Source organism: Cynoglossus semilaevis, chromosome 8, assembly GCF_000523025.1.
Source record: "Cynoglossus semilaevis isolate Cse_v1.0 chromosome 8, Cse_v1.0, whole genome shotgun sequence".
Classification (NCBI taxonomy): Eukaryota; Metazoa; Chordata; class Actinopteri; order Pleuronectiformes; family Cynoglossidae; genus Cynoglossus; species Cynoglossus semilaevis.
In genome coordinates, this window is record NC_024314.1 from 23,199,496 (window position 1) to 23,218,925 (window position 19,430).

Here is a 19,430-nt window from a genome sequence, read left to right on the forward strand (position 1 = left end):
AGATGAGCTGGCAGAGTACGGCCTGGATAAATATGATGAAGAAGATGTAGGTGAGTCAGATGCTGAAGCAGTGCTTCTCTACATATTTCTTGTATTTATTCCTGCAGATTTTTACTAGTTATTTTTTATCTAAAGTTCCTCTCTCTTATTTTTTCTCTCTGGTGAAATCTAGTGACGGCCAATCTTGGAGACAGTCTGGCTGGACTTACTGTGTACAGCTGCAATGATCAGGATCCATACATCACCATCAAAGACACTGTGAGAGTGTTGATATTTTTGAAAATTATTTTGCTGACCTAATAAGGAAGAAAAATGATTGTTTTTTTTATCCCTTCTCCTCTTCAGGACCAGTATGAACGTGAAGATTTTCAGATCAAACCCAATGACAATTTGATCCTGTCGGGCAGAGCAGAGAAGGACTGCTGTAACTTAGAGATCTATGGTAAAGATACAGTACAGCGAAAATGCATGAATATGTCAGATATACATAGGATGGTGGTGAATATTTATCTGTTTTTTTACTCAGATTATTTATACTGTAGTGTTTATTATTTATTTTTTGAATGTAGTGTATTTGTTAATAATTTGAGATTGTAGAATTTTAATTCAAGTCAGATGAAAATATATCTTGACATGATTGCATAAAATCCTGGGATCTTTTACCCAAACACAAGACAAACTACTGAACTGTTGTTTTTATCTCTTGACAGTATATAACTCAGAAGAGGACTCAATGTACGTTCACCATGACATCCTGCTGCCGGCTTATCCACTGTGTGTGGAGTGGCTCAACTTTGACCCGAGCCCTGGAGATGGATTAGGTGAGAATTCATCTCTTGCTGCACAATTCACTCTGTTTTTGTACGGGATATCAAGGTGCTAGTGATTTTGTTTTTCCATCCAAATATGTCATGTGATGTTCTTGCAGGCAACTACGCCGCGGTGGGCAACATGACCCCTCAGATCGATGTATGGGACCTGGACGTGGTCGACTGTTTGGAGCCCGTCTTCTCTCTGGGCAGCAAAAAGGCTGCAAAGAAGAAGAAGAAGACCAAGAAGGTAGGACTTTTTCATGAATGTATTTATATATATATATATATATATATATTTATGCATACATACATACTGTATATATATATATATTTATATGCTATATATGAATGTATGTATGCATATATTTTTATGTATAAATATATGTGTCTAGGTATGTATGTAAATATGTATTTATATATTTGTATGCATATATACATGCATTATGTATGTATATAATTATATATTTAATGTCCCAAGAGATTCTACGGTATAGTATCTATCTAGTTATCTATACATATATATATACTGTATCTATACATATATAAATACATACATACATATAAATATATACAGAGCTAAAAAGGAGGAAGAGGTCAATTGGACGTATTTACAGACGTCCTGTCTCTGCATTACAGACAGACGTGAATTTCAGATTGAAGTCCCATAATATTTTTTATTATCATTAATATTCTCGGCCTGTTTTAAATTCCAGGCGGCAGCAGCGGAGCCTGTGGAAGGTCACACAGATGCTGTGCTGGATTTGTCCTGGAACAAACTGGCCCGGTCAGTGCTGCAGTGTTCCACCTAGGCACCATCACTAATAAAAATAAAGTTTTGTGTTTTTTTGTGCTAACTTTTATTACTGGTGACGTAGGAACGTGTTGGCCAGCGGGTCAGCGGATGAAACTGTGATCTTGTGGGATCTGTCTCAAGGCAAACCAGCCACCACACTGCGCAAACACACCGACAAGGTCTTTAATGAACAGGACAACAGCTACAGCTGATGTGTCTCAGTGTGACTGTTGATTCTCTGGACTGAGCTGCCTTCAGATTCCGCTTCAACAAACCTTTGTCTTCCAGGTCCAGACGTTATCATTCCACCCGTTTGAGGCGCAGACGCTCATATCAGGATCATATGACAAGTGAGCGTTTCTCACTCAGTTTATATTCCAATCAAGGTTTGGTTATTACTGATGATTTACACTGAGCTTTTCGTTCCTAGGACGGCGGTTCTGTACGACTGCCGCAGCCCAGAGAACAGCTACAGAACCTGGAGGTTCAGTGGTCAAGTGGAGCGACTGATTTGGAACCACTTCTCACCCTGTAACTTCCTGGTAGGAACTGGAACATTGCCGCTTTATATCCCTTCAAAATGATTGCCTGCAAATGCCAATGGAATTTAGAAATGTACAAACTGACGGTTTCTTTTCCACACACTGTGTCTTCAATGGAGGATGATTCACTGGTGTTAAAGCCACAAAATGTGTCACTGAGTGTCTCTGCTCTTTCGCATTCACCACTATAACATTGAGTGTGTTGTTTTTTTTCTCTCCAGGCCAGCACAGATGACGGCTTTGTTTACTGTTTGGATGCTCGCTCGGATAAACCTGTTTTCACACTGAGGGCGCACGATGAAGAAGTGTCCGGTGAGTCTTGACCTTCTTTGTTCAGTCAGTATAAAAAAAAAAACACAACATTCAATGCTTTTGACTTCTTTCTTTGTTCAGTCAGTATAAAAAAAAACAAAACACACAACATTCAATGCTTTTGACTTCCGTGCAGGTTTGGACCTCAGCAGTCAGATTAAAGGGTGTCTGGTGACGTCATCATCCGACAAACATGTTAAAATCTGGGACATCCTGGGCAACAAACCCAGTCTGGTGCACTCCAGGGACATGAAAATGGTAAAGACTTTGTCATGCAGGATTTTTGCCAAGATGAGACACCACACCACAGCTGTCGTTGACTAAAAATCTGATTAATCTTCATCACAAACTATCAGAACCAGAATCATAGATGATTTTCAAAATACCCCAAAAAACCAGTAGAAATAATCATTATAACAAGAATATACTGCAGCAGGTGTACATCTACGGTTTTAGTGGCTTTACTGTACGATAAGGTCTGAATGATTTCAAATCATTAACTTTTCATGGATTAATGTTGAAGCTGCTTTTTTGGTGAATGTTTTCTTTGAAGAAACATTTTTGTTGTCCATTGTTACTGATGTTTAATTTTTTTTTTTTTTTTACATTTTTAACTTTAGGGGGTGCTGTTCTGTGCGGCGTGTTGTCCTGATCTCCCCTTTGTCTACGCCTTTGGTGGACAGAAGGATGGCCTGAGGGTTTGGAACATTTCTGATGTGGCAGCAGGTAGAGTTGACATTTTGTTAATCTAATTTGTTGTACTTTTTTTAAAAATTATTATTTCTTAAAATTGTGTCTGTTTCCCCTCAGTGTCTGAAGTGTTTGGTAATCGTGAGCGCTTGGTGGTAAACACAGGGTCACAGGCCAACAGCAGCACAGCCGCAGAGATGGACGTCTCGTCATGACGACTGCACCGCATCTACAAAACCAGCAAACTAAAAAAAAAGACTTTTCCAGAAAATCCAACAGACTGATCCTCGTCTTCTGATGCTGCCATTTTCACTCTCATCTCCAGTGAATTCTTGATGTTAAAATGATAACCTCAGTTTCTCATAATAAGTAAAAGCAGAAGTTTTGCACGCCATGTGTTGGTATAAGGTAAAACCAAAAACATCCTACATTCGACATTTTGAGTATCTGCAGCCCAATCTTTTTATGTTTTAAGGGGAAACATTATTTCAAATGTTGACTGTTGCCTTTCTTTGTACAACTGTACAAATAAAATATTCTAGGAATATTTTCATATGTAAAGGAGAAATTATTTATCTCTTTAAAAAGGTATCAAATGTTAGTAAAAGCTGTTGTAATAAAAGCCTGCAATAAAAATAGTCCTCACATCCTCAATACATACAGTTTGTATTTACACAAAAAAAATCTTTCTCCCCATCATACATAAAAATGGTTTAACTTAAGGCCAGATTAATTAATTATTGTTTTAAAATAAAATACACCTTTATTAGTGTTGTAGTACATGCACATTTTGTGTTGAAAAACAGCACTGAAGAACACCAATCTAAATCAGAAATACTTTACTAATCCCCAAGGGGATATTTTCATAAAAACAGTTTTATCCAAGCAGTGTAAATTAGAAACTACTATGTTAATTCACAATATATTATTACATTTGACTTTAATTAGAAGGTAATTGTGGTGCGTTTCTTTTAAAGCCATAACATTTTTTGTGTACGTGTCAAAAATAATACGCTAGGTTTCTCCATGGAAACTGGAACTGATGTACTTGACTAAAATAATACGCTAGGTTTCTCCATGGAGGAACTGATGTACTTGACAACCAACGTGCACCCGGACTGAATTCTGTGACGGACTCCGAAAAAAAATAATATGAGCATGGCGTCGCGTAATTTGTGCAAACTACACAGTCTGTTAGTGCGGGTTTCCAACTGTAGTACACTGCGACACACACAAAGTAAGACTTTTTACTGTTGGGAAATATGTACGATTAATAATTTGATCGAGCCTTTGTAACGGATACTGTAATAAGTGGTAGCCGTAAGTGCTAACAGGGGCTAACCTTGAGAAAACGTTCAGTAGGTTAACTGCATTGAATTGTTTTATCTGACATATTCACTGTCAAAACTATCAGTTCTAGGTTAGACTGTAAAGAATAATACCGTACTTACTGCTATTTTTTTTAAACCGGTGTCGATGTATATTTGTCCTAATTATATTGATGTTGTATTTTCACTTAAAAGTTGTAAACGTTTTAAACATTTGTTTAAAGGTTGTATAATTCATGTGCCTTTTTGTGCCGTTTTGCAGCATGTTTGTTGCCAGTTCGACAAAAGTCCACTGACAGCGCTCCAAACAGGTATTTACATTCTGTTGAATTTAAACAACTAATGCTTAAGTGTTATATGTCATGGACTTTTTAAAACTTTTTTTTCAACTGCTGTTGAATGAAATAAGCTGTTAAAGTATCCAACCAGCATATTGTTTTTAACCCCCTCTATATTTTCGCATAATATCATTGCAAATGCAATGCAACATGAGTTGGTCCCTTACAAGACATCGGTCTTCACAGTGGAGATCACCTCAAGTCTGCAGTGTAGACAGAGTGTTCTTAGTGGCAGCCACATGTAATTAAACAATTATACAAATTAAAGTAAAAAAAAAGATAGTGAGAGCTTAATTGTAGCCAGATGTTAATCACCTTTTTATGTTTTCTATTTTCAAACAGCGAGAACTAAAGCACTGATGTAAGTGTTAATGTGATGATAATAACCCTATCATCTTTTGGTTCAGTAATGTAGACATTGGTGTGACGTCAGATGCGAAAACTATAGTGTGCTACCATCCTGCTGCTGACATTCCTTATGAATTTACACAGGTAAGAGATTATTTAAAATACTATTTATTTATTTGTTTGTTTCCTGTAGTACACAAGGTTAGGACCTTTAAAATCCACCATGGAACTGTAATAGTAGTAGTAACAATAATAATAATTACCCACTGAACCATGCAGTACCTTTGTTTAATTTGATATTTATAGTTTTGAAATCTCTTCAACAGTGTAAATAAAACATTATTTTAGCTCTTTTTTTTAAGATAATTGAGCGACAATTGTTTAATGACACTAAACCTCTTTAGCCCATAGAACGACCAGACCCTGTGTCCAACACAATTGAGACCCATGACCAGGTTTTAAAAGCCCATCTCAGCAAGGAGATGGTCCCGGACCAAAAGGGCCCCAGCAGAGAAGAGTTGAGCAAAATGTTCTACACCACCAAGCATCGCTGGTATCCGGTTGGACAGTGAGTACACAGATATGTTCATATCTGTTGTTAGAATGCCCAGCTCCGCAGTACAGGGAGTGGGCTTAAAACCTGAGCGTGTGTGACAGCATTAGTACAGGAAATCACATTTACAAAACATTCAACACCTAGTATAGAGAATTTAAAAGATTACAAATCCATGTTTTATTATATTATAATGAAGCAGATATAAAGGGATGGAAAGAAGTACATTGTGTTTACACTGCACTTGTTACATTTACTATTTTTTTTTCCATTCACAGGTACCACATGAGACGCATGAATAAGAAAACACCAAAGAAGTGACGTCTGAATAATGAAACTGCTAATGTTTGTGTTAGTGTCGTAATAATTTACAATAAACCATTTAATAAGGAATTGTTATGAGTATGTGTGTTATTGTAAATATAGCTATTAGTTAAATCTAATAATGTTCACATCAAGGCAATAGATTTTTCAGATTGTAATAATGTAATGGTTTGGTTTAGCATGCATTTAATTTTGATTAAATCCAGGTTTTTATGTATTATGTCTTTATCTTTTAAACAGTACACAGTATAGTTGTTTGGTTTTATAGATTTGTAAACGTGTGATTTTCCTGCCACGGAAACAAAGGCAACATCTTTGTGGTACAAACATATAGCAAACAAGACAATCAGTACAGGTGATGAAAAAACATTAAGCTTAATGCTAAGTTTTACTTGGCACAAAAATATGAGAAATAAGTATTTGTATTCTCAATCATAGTAACAAAAGAAAAAGATGTCCTGCCAAGCCTGGAAAAACTCAAAACGAAAAGTACTGCTAATGAGTACAGATACCAAAAGAAGAATATGTGGCTAGTTGGGACAAATTAAAACTAATTTTGCCATTTAAATATTTATAACGTTTTAAGAAAGAATTGAGAGGCATCGACTCAAAGAACACGTCCCCAAATAGTATTAATGCGGGGAGTTGCTTAAGTGTATCTAATGGTATAGGTATATATATTTTCTTAAACGTAATATCACTAAAAAGATCCGGGATCACTGAAGTATTTCAGATTCTGATCAAAATTTCTAAATTTTAAAAACATAAAATGTGAAGCCACTACACACAAAGACAATAATGATTATGTAAAATATTTATTTATGTATTAACATAAAGTATATGCAACAAGAGAACTCTATTGTATTAATATTTTTTACATGACCATCATCATAATCTTTAGCAGCATTGCTGCGTTATGAGCAGCCACCGTTAGAGTGAGTGGAGTGTCTCCGCCCCGACAGCTTCACTCGGTCCAGCCTGAAGAGAAGGAGAGTCCACTGCTAAAAATATCAGTGCTAACACAAGATGGCCGGTTTGCCTCGTAGGATTATAAAGGTACAGTACATTTGCTGGCTACTGTATTTATATGTTTGTGTGTTACTGAGTTGCGTGCTTGTATTTGACACCTATGGGAAAATGGAGGAAGAGTTAATGCTGTGTTAGCATATAGCCTGACGTTAGCACAGTTAGCGCTGTTGTACCTATCAAGCTAGTGTAACGTTTGCCACCTCTGGACACGGTGTTCTATTGAGTCTGTGGGTGTCATTTTGAACAAATTTACTTCTTTTGTAATTTTATTTTACCCAAAACTTATAATTTGCGGGTCAGATTAGGTAATGGTGACAAATAGTATAGATCGTCATATGAATGGATTGGCTAACTAAGGCTAAGCTAGCTGCTCTAGCTTTAAGTGACACATGTCTGGCGTTGATGTGAAACGTTGTCCTTGTGCTTCTAAATGGTTTTATTACTGATAACAGGGGTACGACAGTGCGTTTTATATCTTAGCCGCACATGTGACGTATTTTTTAAACCAAATCGTTAGGCCTGCGGTGCTGCGGTCTCCTCCCTGCACCTCACGGCGGCTTCTCCTCAGTCACTGCTCCAGGCCTCGCAGTGGGCGCGATCATCCTGACTCCGCCACATCGAGCAGCGATTTCTTTATGCTTTCGCTGGGTTTTTACTGCCAGGAATTAAACGCTGACATGGTAAAAGCACGACCCGGCTTCTTTCATTAAAACAACCTGCAATTTGTCGAATCACCACAAAGGAGTCATTGTTTTTACAGCGACGTTTAGTTTCCTTCCTGTTGACTGCAGATGTTTCTGTGCACCTGCTTTATGAAACCACCATAAAATAATGTTCCACTTCCTTCATATACTTTCGATGTCATTCAGTGTCACACTTTCACAATTAGTCAGGTATTCGAAAGACACAATTAACACAAAGCATTTATTTGAACTAGCAACATTGATATATTCCGTAAAATTATATCCCCTTGTGCCTAAAAGTGACTTTTTATGAGACACTACAAATGTGTGTAATGCCAGCAGATGGCTTCACATCAGGAACATGGTTTGCATATTTCCAGTTATCTGATGGCTGATTGGCTGACAAGACTTGGTTTTATTTTTGGGCTGTATTTGCCTTTTAAATGAGAGTGAAGGCACATTTGTAGTATACGAGAGAGAAACAGAAATCACAATATTGTGACACAGGGTAAATACAGTGATGAGGCAGGGGTACCCAACCCCCGGTCCGGGGACCAGTACTGGTTCTCAGGTCATTTGATACCGGGTCCCAGTGGGACAGTAAAAAAATGTACTTCAGTTTTACAAATTTACTTAATTCAGAAAGAATCCAGTCATAGCCCTTTATTTTTGCATTTAAAGATAATTTGGCAATGTTTCAAAACACTAGGTCATTCAGATCAGATACAACCTAGAAGAATGGATTGGAATAGTACATGTACAATTGGATGACACCATTTTGTGTGTTTGCATGTGGAATACACTATAGAAATAAAAAATACTTGATAGGAAAAATTACCATCTCCCCCTCTCACTGTTTATCTGAAAAACTTCAGAGTTGCAGTTTTGTTCCATTAAGATATAAACTGCAGTCTAGACCAGGGGCAAAGGTGGCAGAAAATTTAATTTAGGTGGTGCCTTGCAGAAAAGTGTTGTTGTAGGACTGGAGCGAAATGATATAAATGTTATTGTTCTGCTCTGCAGAACACAAAATTCCCCCTTGTGACCAGCCTTGTTGTCTCAGACATCTCAGAGCTGCAACAATCAGTTGATCAATTGTTGATTATACATTACAAAATTATAAGACGTCTAGATTTTGACGCAGCACTGATCCTGCTGAGAGATATTTTTAAATTATTATTAGATTGAATCAATCTCATCTGTATTGGTTTCAGACATTTAAAAACATTTGAGGGTTTTGTAATGTTATTCTTGAAAACATAAATGTCAAAATGTTCTTTTGGACATTAACACATGTCCTTACCCCCTGACATTATCTCCACACTGCTCCACCTTAGCTCCCTCTGACCTGGTCATTTCTAAACCTGTCCATCCTGGTCACCTCCAGTGAAGATTTTCATCCACTCCAACTCCGACTTAGCTTTTGGTCTGTTAGACAGAACTGAACTTCACACCATAGCAGGTCTCACTACTGTATTATAAACCATTCACTTTCACCTTTACTTCCTACTACTTTTATCTTTAACTTTCAATTTGCGGATGAAACTGAGTTTACCCTACAGTTCTTCATAATAACCACATAATGACGTTAAGGGCAGTGGTTACCAACCCTGACATGACAAATTTCTGGCACCCTCAGAGACATTTTAGTCACTGTCACTTGTGTAGTCGCCTGTTCACAGCCGTCAATCAAGATGGGCCAGTTTAGATATTTTTATACGCTGCATTTTATGGAATTCAATTTATATTCATGAAAGTGAAAGAATGCAGTTATTTATGATTGTGTGTGGTGTTTTAAGCATAATTCTAAAAAGAATAACGTAAAAAATTGGTTTATCAGTAATTTTTTTATCAGTTACTTGATATTTCGGGCGACCCTATTTGAATTCCAGGTGACCTCAGATGGGATTGTGACCCCAACAGATTTAGGGTCTTTAAAATAAGAAAAGTGTGTAAGTAGAACAGGTTTTGAACATGTCAGTCGTTCTAATGACCATTTTCTTCTTTTCTAATGTTTCTTTTTCCGGCTCCGTTCAGGAGACGCAGCGGTTGATGGCGGAGCCTGTCCCCGGCATCACTGCTACGCCCGACGAAGGGAATGCACGCTACTTCCACGTGGTCATCGCGGGGCCTCAAGACTCCCCCTTTGAGGGAGGAACATTTAAACTTGAACTATTTCTTCCAGAAGAGTATCCCATGGCAGCTCCCAAAGTGCGATTCATGACCAAAATCTACCACCCCAATGTTGACAAACTGGGAAGAATATGTTTAGACATTTTGAAAGGTAAGCAAAAAAACCCCACAAGGCTGAAGCATCCTGACGCTGTGTTGTTCCTTCTCTCAGTGCCACCAAAGAAACAAATGGTTATTTGTAGCAAGTAGCATCTGATGAACTACTGCTTAATATGAGAAAATGGTGGGAAGTTCAAAAAAAGTTTACTCCCAGTAGTTTCCTCTGACCTGTCAACCCTTCCAAATTACGGGTCATTAGCTTTAACGTCTTGACGGTGTCTGTTTCAAAGTTGTACATTTTAATCACCCCCAAAATGTTTCCAATATTTGGATCATAAGATGATGATGTAATGACTGTGATTCTCAGCTCAGATCCACAGATTTATCACCAGTGTAGTGTCTGAGCAGCAATTATGTTGTCAACATACGGGATGGATGAAAAGCAGGCAGTTGTAGACACATCGTTTTGAGAGCGAACGCTCCGGCGGCGGATGAGAGTCACAGAGCGTAAATCACCTTTGAGCTTAATAATCCTTAATGTTGGTTTGGCAGGAGCGGCGAAGACAGAAACTTTTGCAGCAGACTGTAATTTTATGAGCAAGCTGTTGCAGTTTTACAGTGTTGGGAGCCTGGGTTGTTTTCCAGGATCATATTAGAACTAGATCTCAGCATAGTTACAGTCGGACTCCTGCTCACCATCCCACGTCACTGGGACCACTCCTCATAAAAATGATCGGCGCCGTGGACCAGAGATTTGACCTAATTTCCCATATTTTATCCACTAATGTTTTTTTTTGTTTTTTTTTTACATTTCTGCCTCTCTTTAGAAAAGTGGTCTCCAGCCCTGCAGATCCGTACAGTGTTGCTATCCATCCAGGCGTTATTAAGTGCTCCCAATCCCGATGACCCCCTGGCAAACGATGTCGCAGAGCAGTGGAAGAAAAACGAAAGCCATGCCATTGAGACAGGTAACGACCCGGCCCCCGGCGGGGGACACACTGTGACAGATGGCAGCAGTCATTAGCTCAGTCTCCTCTGTTTGATGTGGTGCCTGTGTCACACTGTATGCTGCTGTCGCAGGTTGTTTTTTATTATGGATTGACTGTAAGTTGTTAAGAGAGGGAAAGAAAAACAGCCTTGGCCTCTGTGTCTCAGGCTGAGTCGGTGCAGAAATCCTACTGCAAATACAGACAGATGGGACTGTTAGCAATAAAAGTTGGGCAGGTCCGAAGTTTTTATTTTGATTGTCTTTACATCATTACAGTTACCCTTGTTTTATAACAACCATTCTTCTCGTTGCATTCTCTTCATTACATAGAATCCCGTCTTTCTGCCACTCCTGTGGTAACTTCTAACTGGAGTACAGAAATGTAGTTTGGCTGGTCGATCAACTTGTATTCAGAAGGAATTTACAGATCAAAAATATACTGCATATCACCCGAGGGCCACAAGAGGGCACCCATTTGCCATTTGTTGCTACAGATTATAGAGACTTATTTAAAGACATACAAATAACAATAACTTCCACAAAGACTTCCATTAAGACCACAGATAAAATGCGAACATAAGGAAGAAAATGCTACTTTATAAAGTATGGAGTCACAGAAAAGAAACTCTCTAGTCAGACAAACATACACAAAAGTGGACATGATCCTGATAGTGAGTCGGCTTAATTGCAAATAGAAAGACACATGGCGAGTTAGGTAAAAACTTCTGTTGTTTTTGTTTAATGACTGCTTAAAAACTCGTTTTCTTTTTCTCCCCCCTGCAGCCCGAACATGGACCAGGCTCTATGCCAGCAACACTGAAGTATAGAAGAAAAGAGACGAGGCGTCTGAATGTGATCAACAAAATGTACTTTTATTCGGTTTCAATTTAAACACACACACACACACTCATAAACAAAAGAGAAAAAGAAAAAAAAGCTAAGATTATAGTCCAAATATATTTGACAGAAATGATGAGATTCACTGCTGCAGACCTCTGGGTGACTTATTACTTTCCTCTCCTTAAATGTGTGTCAGTCTTTTTTTGTTGTCGTTTCTTTTCTGTGTTGCTATTTAAATGCATGGACAGAGGATGGCACTCTCCCCCAATCTCAGTCTTCACACACACACATCATGCAGTGTATAGTCCTGCAGTCGACACCAACTGGTACGTTTGGGAAGAGATGCATTAAAAGCTCCTTCGCCCCTTTTTTTTTTAACTTGTGCATCTTCGGACATCGTGATGTCATTTCAACACACACACACACACACTCTCACACACACACTCTGTCCAGCTGCCAGCCACAATCACAAACACTAGTAATGAGCAGATTAAATCATATGAACACCAAAAAGTTTCCCCTTTTTTTTCTCCTGTTGGGGGAGTTTTTAACGACTTGAACTTCATTCGATGAACACAAACACAAATGTCAAGTGTTCATCAACTGTAACCTGGCTGCAAATGTAGTGGGGAAAAAAATCATAAAACCATAATTAAAATTTTAAATAACGAGATTCAAAAAGGCCTTTAATTGAGTATAAACCCGATGTAATTAATCTGCTGCAGTATTTAAAACAACACATTTGACAGCATGAAGTCTGACTTTAGGATCCATCTGTCGCCCCAAATAGAAAGACATTGAACGAGAATTCCATCTCATCAATGATTCAATTTTAATGCAGTGAAACCCCAACGCTCTGGATAGAACGTTTACTTCATGCCGACGCCCCCCTCCCCTCACCTCCTCTAATTTACAGTCGGACAGGGAAGGTTGAGCGAGTCGCTTCCTGTAAAAAAAAAGGAAAAAAAAAGACAGATTTCCAGCACATTGAGAAAAGTAGCAGATTATTAAGATGTGCTGGAAATGTTATTTTTTTCCCCCTTTATTCTTTTTAAATGTCCTGTCCTCCTTTTTGTTGCATGTTCCGTCTTTCATTTAAGAAAAAAAAACCTCAGCATGTTCTATAACGAAACACATGCCAAGATTGAGTTTTATTTTTAGGGCTTTTTTTCTGTCTGTAAAATGTTTTGTGAGGAGATGAATTGAACCCAGCAGGCCGACAACATTACAAACAAAGAGAACTCCACTCCACTCTGTGCTGTTGCTGGTTTTCTTCTGGCTAAAAAAAAAAAAAAAAAACCTCAGCTGCATCAGATTTTCATTTAAAAAGTTTTCTTAAAAACAACAAAAAAAAAAATCCCTGAAAGTTTCCACCTTAAAACATACTGTACTGATGGGTTTCCTGGGGATCAGTAATGTAGAGTGTTCACACATTTTCTTTTGAGGAGTGTTAACAGTAAGTCGTAGTTGAACTATTTCTGTTTTTGTTGAGCTTTTCTCCTCCCTCTGCTTCTTATTGAAAGTACTGCAGGCTTGGTGTTGCCTAGATTTACCCCCTCCCCTCCCCAAGAACCCCCATTTGTGTCCCATCCTCGATCATAAAGTATTAACTGTTAGCTCTAACCGCCGCCACCACCGCAATCACTCGAGTCTGTGTAAAGATGGAGCACGTTGGCGTTAATTTATTGTTTCACTAAAGGAACTGGTGATGGAGGAATAAAACAGGAAGCAGTCACTCACTGGAATTTTTGAAGCATCTAGATCAAAAGCGGAAAAAGATGAATGAAGAGATCAAACTCTTTATTATTATTATTATTATTATTATTAATGAATCATCTCCCCATGTGTAAAGGAAGAGTTCTGTCCGTAACTTCAGTACATTTGCATACATGGCTCTTCAAGATTACTCTGTAAATAAACTGAGTTGAGTTAAGTACGCACAGGCTGGGCTGCTTTCTGTTGTGTGCACATTCAGTTGTTCAATTCGGGAGTAAATAGAATGTCACAAGTTCACTTAAATACAAAATGTCACGACACTAGCTAAGCGAACAAATTTAGCTGTAACAAAACAGCCAAGTTAGGTTAAATGTACCAAAATGTTAACCAACGTTAAATAAACGGTAAACAAACGGACCACAATCTGAACGTGTGTTAATTGGAATCAGATTCTTCCGCCGTCCTACCACGAGGGGGAGCCCACGTACCACAAGTGGTTAGCATACGATGAATCCGAACAAGTTATAAAAATAAAACTCTCAACCTTTTAATCTGTAATGGATCTCCCTGTGTTCTCTACGTTAGTTGGGCTTTCATATAATAATAACAATAATAATAATAAACTATAACTACTATCCTGGCCGTGTACAGAGGCGTTTGGCAAAAAGGCAATTATTTCATTTCCGCCCAATGACCGAGCTTCAGTGAACGTCACAGAGCTCTCAATCCTAAAAGTTTGAGTCACGTGACCTAGAGAGCGTTTAACACAAGTGACACGGAGTGGAAAACGTCACTCTTAAAGAAAACCTTGCCGCCCTTGATGCTACCGCAGCTGGTAGCAACGAATGAAATGAAAAGTTACAACATTTTTATGACATTTGGAAGTCAAATATTCAGATGTACTATTACAGTGAACGCAGCCGCGGGAAAATTGTTTGGAATAAGTGAGAGAACCAGGAAGCTCGAGCAAAGGAGACGAGAGGAAAGAGGTTAAAAAAGACTCGTGAGGGGAAACAAGCAGTTTTGAAGAGGCAGCAAGAAGAAACTTTCCAAGGAAAAAACGAACCCATGAAGACCTATGGACTGAACGGTGCTAAGGTGAGCATCAATACGGACATGGACATAAACAAGGTGCTGGGCATCGCTGATGGTGTTTACTGCAAACCTACTTGCCTAAAAATAACAAAACAAACCTTACATATATCACTGGTTACTGATTCGTTTGACACAAGTGAAGTCCTTAAAGTTTCCCCAAGAGAACACGTTATTCTGAAAGCACTTTAAAATACTTAGAGTGAGCAGCGAGAGTAGAGTAAACTTTCATTTGTTTCTAATTTATTTGTTTATATGAGATGACCCAAGGTGTTTCTATAGGTAAAATAACCTGTTACTTTTCCTGTAGTTTCTAAATAGTTCCACTAGATGGCAGTGTATTAAAATGAAACGAAAGCAGATGGCGCTAATTAAGGTCTAAATGCTCCTGAAACGTTTTTTTTTTCTCTTTCTCCCTCTCGCTCTTTTTGAGTTTTATTTAAAAAATACTATAAATAAGCATGAACTCGTAACCTGATGAAAATGACATTTTCCTTCCATACACTTCTCCCGTTCTCACGACCGGTTTTGATCATTCCAGGCGATTGTCCTTCCTGCAGGAGGAATGTGCCGTTACCTGGAGATCCCATCTATGGTCCATACAGCTGCTCTACACAAACAGAAGTTTCACAAGATTTTACGATAATGACTGGGGTTTTATGGCAGGGGTGAGTCACCCAGACTGGTATGCATTTATTCTTTGAGCGGAATTGCAGGAAACGATTCCCTCTCTGGCTATCTGAAATATCTGACAAAACATTAACCAGGGGAAGAAGGGAGAAGTGTTCATCTCCACAAAGATTAAAAATAAAACTGGTATTTACTGCCTCCAGCCAGTGGGTAAAAATGCTCCCATATTAGAGAAATTGATCATGAAACTTATGACGTTTTACACCATATTTATCACAACTTTTTATATGATATTCCATGTTCTTAGCCTTGAACCAGAATATATTATACAGTGTGTTTGACAATAGGTGCTGTAGTCATTTAAACCAGGAGGACAGATCCTGATCACATGACCTCGCACAATGAGGAAGTAGAATGTAAATATGAGACGGATGTAATTTAACTCTGGAACTCTGGAGAGAGGAGCGCGTCACGTGTGCCCTGCAAACAGGAATTTAGAAAATATTGAGGCAAAGTTCTAGAATGATCCTGAAAGATGTGAATGTGTTTTCATTGTACTCGTGTTGATAACATCAAATTGCTAGAAAATTGTCACAAGATAGCACAATGCTATCATTTCTTAGGGCTAATTTCTACATTTCTCATTGTCTTTTGTCTTTTGCTACTTCTATGTAGCTTGTGGTGATTTTTAATAATATGGTTTGACCTGTGACCTGGCTTAAAATTGACTATTTCCTGGTTTCTTTTGGGCTTTTTGTCTTAAAACCATGCAGTTACTTTTTGTGGCTACATTTTAAGCTACTACTCTAATCGAGCGACACCTTTGATTGACATGTAATTAACGGACAAACACTTATGATAAAACTCGATGTTGAAGCTAAGGAAGCAGCTACTAGTTTAGGTCTAAGGGCCCGTTTTGCTCAAAGTCTAAGTTTATTTGAGATTAGAAGCTGGGACAGAAAAAGACGTAGCTCAGCTAGAAGTGTATGAATGAATGGCAACAACTAAAACATGAACAGATGTAGAGAAGATTCAGCTGTTATTTACAAGCTCGGCAGAAAATGTGCAGGATCTGAGGAGCTTCCAGAGAACTGCTGTGGTCGGAATGGGAGGATTTCCCTTGGCTGGTTGACTTTTGTTCCTGCGCCTGGCAGATTAATGCGCATGGTTTCATAACATCAAGAGGGCACAGACCACAGGCTTTGACTGCAGTGGCCTGTTCAACTCACCTCTGCAGCGAGATAGAGAGGAGAGGAGGAGGAGGAGGAGGAAGAGATGGATAGATATATAAACACATCAACATGCAAAAACATCACCTCTCTCTCTTAGGTAACCAGCAATTTCAACACACTGTCCGTCCAGGAAAAAGAAAACCCAGCTCCCTCTTAAAAAAAAACCTCTGGCCAACGCTGGTCTCGGGTTCTAAATAAGTGCTGATGCTGACGAGATGCCGCGGCCAAAGAGAGGACGTTTGTCATCGCCTGTCAGCTCAACATCAGCAGCATGTGACAAGAGTGTTTTCACCTGCGAGTCAGCAACCAGAGGGAGAGATGATCTGCCCCGTCACAGGAGCAGGGCTATGTTTAGGAGGGTAGATCTCTTCCTGGGGTCTGTGCTGTTCTTCTCCCTGCTGGGGGCTCTGTATTGTCGGCTGTGTGTGTGTGTGTGTCATCCTTCGTAAATTACACTTTGGTAAAGACTAGAAGAAGCAGTCATGATTAGGACAGATGAGTATTTTTAAACATAGTCCAGCATAGTCACTGTCAGAGTAACAGTAGCAGTGACGACCTCATCGGTTCAACTGGGGGGAGATTTTACCAGGAACCTAAATGTAAGAGCTCCTTAACACATGGGGTTAAAGGTCAATGTTGCTGGTAAATACATAAATTCAAATATATACATATAAGCTCATATATATGTATATATGTGTGTATGTGTAAATATAGATATATACAGTATATATATGCACACACACATATATATACATATATAATTATGTGTATATATTTATATATATCAGATATATTGCACACAAAATGTATATACTGGAAATGTTTATATATATAGATGTAAATAAAATATAATATATAATTAATATGTTATTAATATAATAAATATGTGTAAATATATTTATATATTTACACACACATAAAATGTATATACTGGAAAACTAAATAGTTTTGGAGATACTTTTTTGTGGGGACTTTTTGCAGGTGCTTGTTGAATGAGAGGGTGTTTTAAAGTTAAGGATTTAGTCAGATCTGAGTCGGGTGAAGGACTAAGATTAGTCATTTATCTGTAATAGTAAAGATGAGAGGAGACTTCATGTCTGTGTAAAGAGCTCACAAAACAAAATCCTGTGAGTGTGTGTGTGTGTGCGTGCGCAGGATTCCTCTTCATGCTCCTGTGAGTTCCATCCATGGTGAGAACAGACTGTCCTGGACCATCTTTCCATACTCTGCATGTACTGTGTATATGTTGCTGCTGCAGATATGGGGGCAAGGACTCTGTGCGTGTGTGTGTGTCAGTGTGTTTTTGCAAAAGTTTCCATGCACACCTTTATGTTTGCAGAGGCCCCTGTGGCCTACATGTGGGAGATCAATGCATTTCCATGTCACGTAAAACATCCAAGAGATGTGAGGGCAGTGTTATCACCTTGTTTTTAGTCTTTATTTTTAGACCCGTATAACTTTACAGCCCGAATTGTAAAAAGATGTTGCACTTTAACTGAGAGTAAACCCACAAGATCACTCCTCCCTCATTCCTCACCCCTTTTTACTCCTCCGTGCCAACACAAACAGTCAGAAATCAGCCCGGACTTGTTCACTGTCCTGTCTCTTCGCCTCGTTCTCCCGGTGATTGTCAGGATGGCACACGCCTGCCTCGATGGGCACGCAAACAAATAAAATGTGAACGTATGTGTGGAGGGGATTTAATGACCACACAAGTGTCTGTTTTGATCATCAATCCCTTCTGTCGCCTCGAAAAAAACCTCTCCCTGTGTTATGTGTTTGATAAATAACCCGGACCATTTACTGCGGTTTGGCGCCACAGTTAATAAGGCAGGCAAATCAAGTCTGATATCTATTCACATTGTTTTGTTTGGCTCTGTGTCCACTGGCTGGAAATAAGTTTAGTGATCTGGTCTCACATACACACATTGTACATACTAATATAAAGTTTGAAATGTATATATACATACAGTATATGTCTCTCTTTATATATGTAAATATATATACTCTGAGTGTGTTCTAAGAATATTGAAATGTTTTTATATAAACAAAGTAAGTAATGAAATAAGCTAAAAGGTAAACATGCCTTTAAATGGTGTAAATGGGATATTGTTAGCCATAATGTAGCAAAAATGACTGATTTTTTAATTTGAAAGAAATTAGCAAAAAATGATCTAAGACTGTGAAGTTGATTTTTGCTTGAAATAGTTTTAAAGTAGCTAAAGAAATTAGTCAAATATGGAATTGAAATTGTAAACAAAAACTTAAAGTCACGCAAAAGTTTTAATATCAAATCGAACATTGGCTCAGGTTAGCCTACAAGCAGCTAGCAAACAAAAAACCCTGATGTAAAAAAATCACTAATGAAAGGCAAATATTGTCCAAAAAAAATTCCTAATTTAAATTGGAGAAAAACTATACCAAAAAGTAGATGAGCGTAGGATGAGTGATTAAAAAGCTAACGTTAGTCCAGAGTTATGTAACCTAGCAAAACAGTTAGCATTATAGATGTTAAAAACTAGCCTACAATATTATACAAATTATCTCATTCAGTGTGTAATGGATAGTTATCTGTAGAATAGTCAGAAGCTAGCCCGGGACGTTAACCTAGCATTCCACAAATATACACAACTGAAAACCAACCAAGAGGTTGTGCTAATAGTTAGGTCAGGACATCCTATGTGTGTCAGATTGATAAAAAACAACCCTGGAAATGATCCAGAATACTATCAGGGACACCGGTCGTCTTTATCGCCTGCTTTAACGTAAATAATTAACTTCCTGTCCCCATTCATTTGGTCTCTCTGGGGCCTGAACAGGTTACTGTGAATCATGCTGCCAATCAATCACCAGTCAAACAGTTGGCTGATGATGAAGCCGCGGTTCTGAGGGTTCAGTGATATGGTCTCTGTTTCACCGAGTTGTTCGTTAGTGGATTTGTGAAGCCA

At 38.4% G+C, this 19,430-nt stretch overlaps 4 protein-coding genes across 4 annotated transcripts in view; all 4 read left to right on the plus strand.

Annotated features, from left to right (window-relative positions):
- The window catches only part of pwp1 (PWP1 homolog, endonuclein), a 4,501-nt gene extending 698 nt beyond the window's left edge, over positions 1 to 3,803 (plus strand). The window contains 13 exon segments of the mRNA XM_025057202.1: positions 1 to 50; positions 173 to 258; positions 346 to 442; positions 711 to 821; positions 929 to 1,059; positions 1,526 to 1,596; positions 1,688 to 1,784; positions 1,894 to 1,955; positions 2,036 to 2,147; positions 2,369 to 2,459; positions 2,596 to 2,717; positions 3,080 to 3,185; positions 3,270 to 3,803. The exon segment at positions 1 to 50 is cut by the window's left edge and continues 66 nt beyond it. Of these exon segments, the coding sequence (XP_024912970.1) occupies positions 1 to 50; positions 173 to 258; positions 346 to 442; positions 711 to 821; positions 929 to 1,059; positions 1,526 to 1,596; positions 1,688 to 1,784; positions 1,894 to 1,955; positions 2,036 to 2,147; positions 2,369 to 2,459; positions 2,596 to 2,717; positions 3,080 to 3,185; positions 3,270 to 3,364 (1,231 nt within the window). The 3' untranslated portion in view covers positions 3,365 to 3,803.
- A 423-nt stretch (positions 3,804 to 4,226) lies between these two features.
- mrpl42 (mitochondrial ribosomal protein L42) lies at positions 4,227 to 6,109 on the plus strand. Its single transcript, XM_008315749.3, has 5 exons — positions 4,227 to 4,386; positions 4,740 to 4,788; positions 5,223 to 5,307; positions 5,568 to 5,731; positions 5,995 to 6,109. Exons 1-5 carry the CDS (start codon positions 4,302 to 4,304, stop codon positions 6,035 to 6,037), a joined length of 426 nt encoding a protein of 141 aa, XP_008313971.1. The 5' UTR covers positions 4,227 to 4,301; the 3' UTR covers positions 6,038 to 6,109.
- An 831-nt stretch (positions 6,110 to 6,940) lies between these two features.
- ube2nb (ubiquitin-conjugating enzyme E2Nb) lies at positions 6,941 to 13,160 on the plus strand. The gene is made up of 4 exons (XM_008315748.3): positions 6,941 to 7,096; positions 9,790 to 10,036; positions 10,812 to 10,952; positions 11,756 to 13,160. The coding sequence occupies exons 1-4, from the start codon at positions 7,067 to 7,069 to the stop codon at positions 11,797 to 11,799; spliced, it is 462 nt and encodes a 153-aa protein (XP_008313970.1). The 5' UTR covers positions 6,941 to 7,066; the 3' UTR covers positions 11,800 to 13,160.
- A 738-nt stretch (positions 13,161 to 13,898) lies between these two features.
- The window catches only part of nudt4b (nudix (nucleoside diphosphate linked moiety X)-type motif 4b), a 29,512-nt gene continuing 23,980 nt past the window's right edge, over positions 13,899 to 19,430 (plus strand). Inside the window, exons 1-2 of the mRNA XM_008315747.3 lie at positions 13,899 to 14,626; positions 15,162 to 15,288. The gene's annotated coding sequence lies outside the window, so the exon portion shown is untranslated. The remainder of the gene's footprint in view (positions 14,627 to 15,161; positions 15,289 to 19,430) is intronic.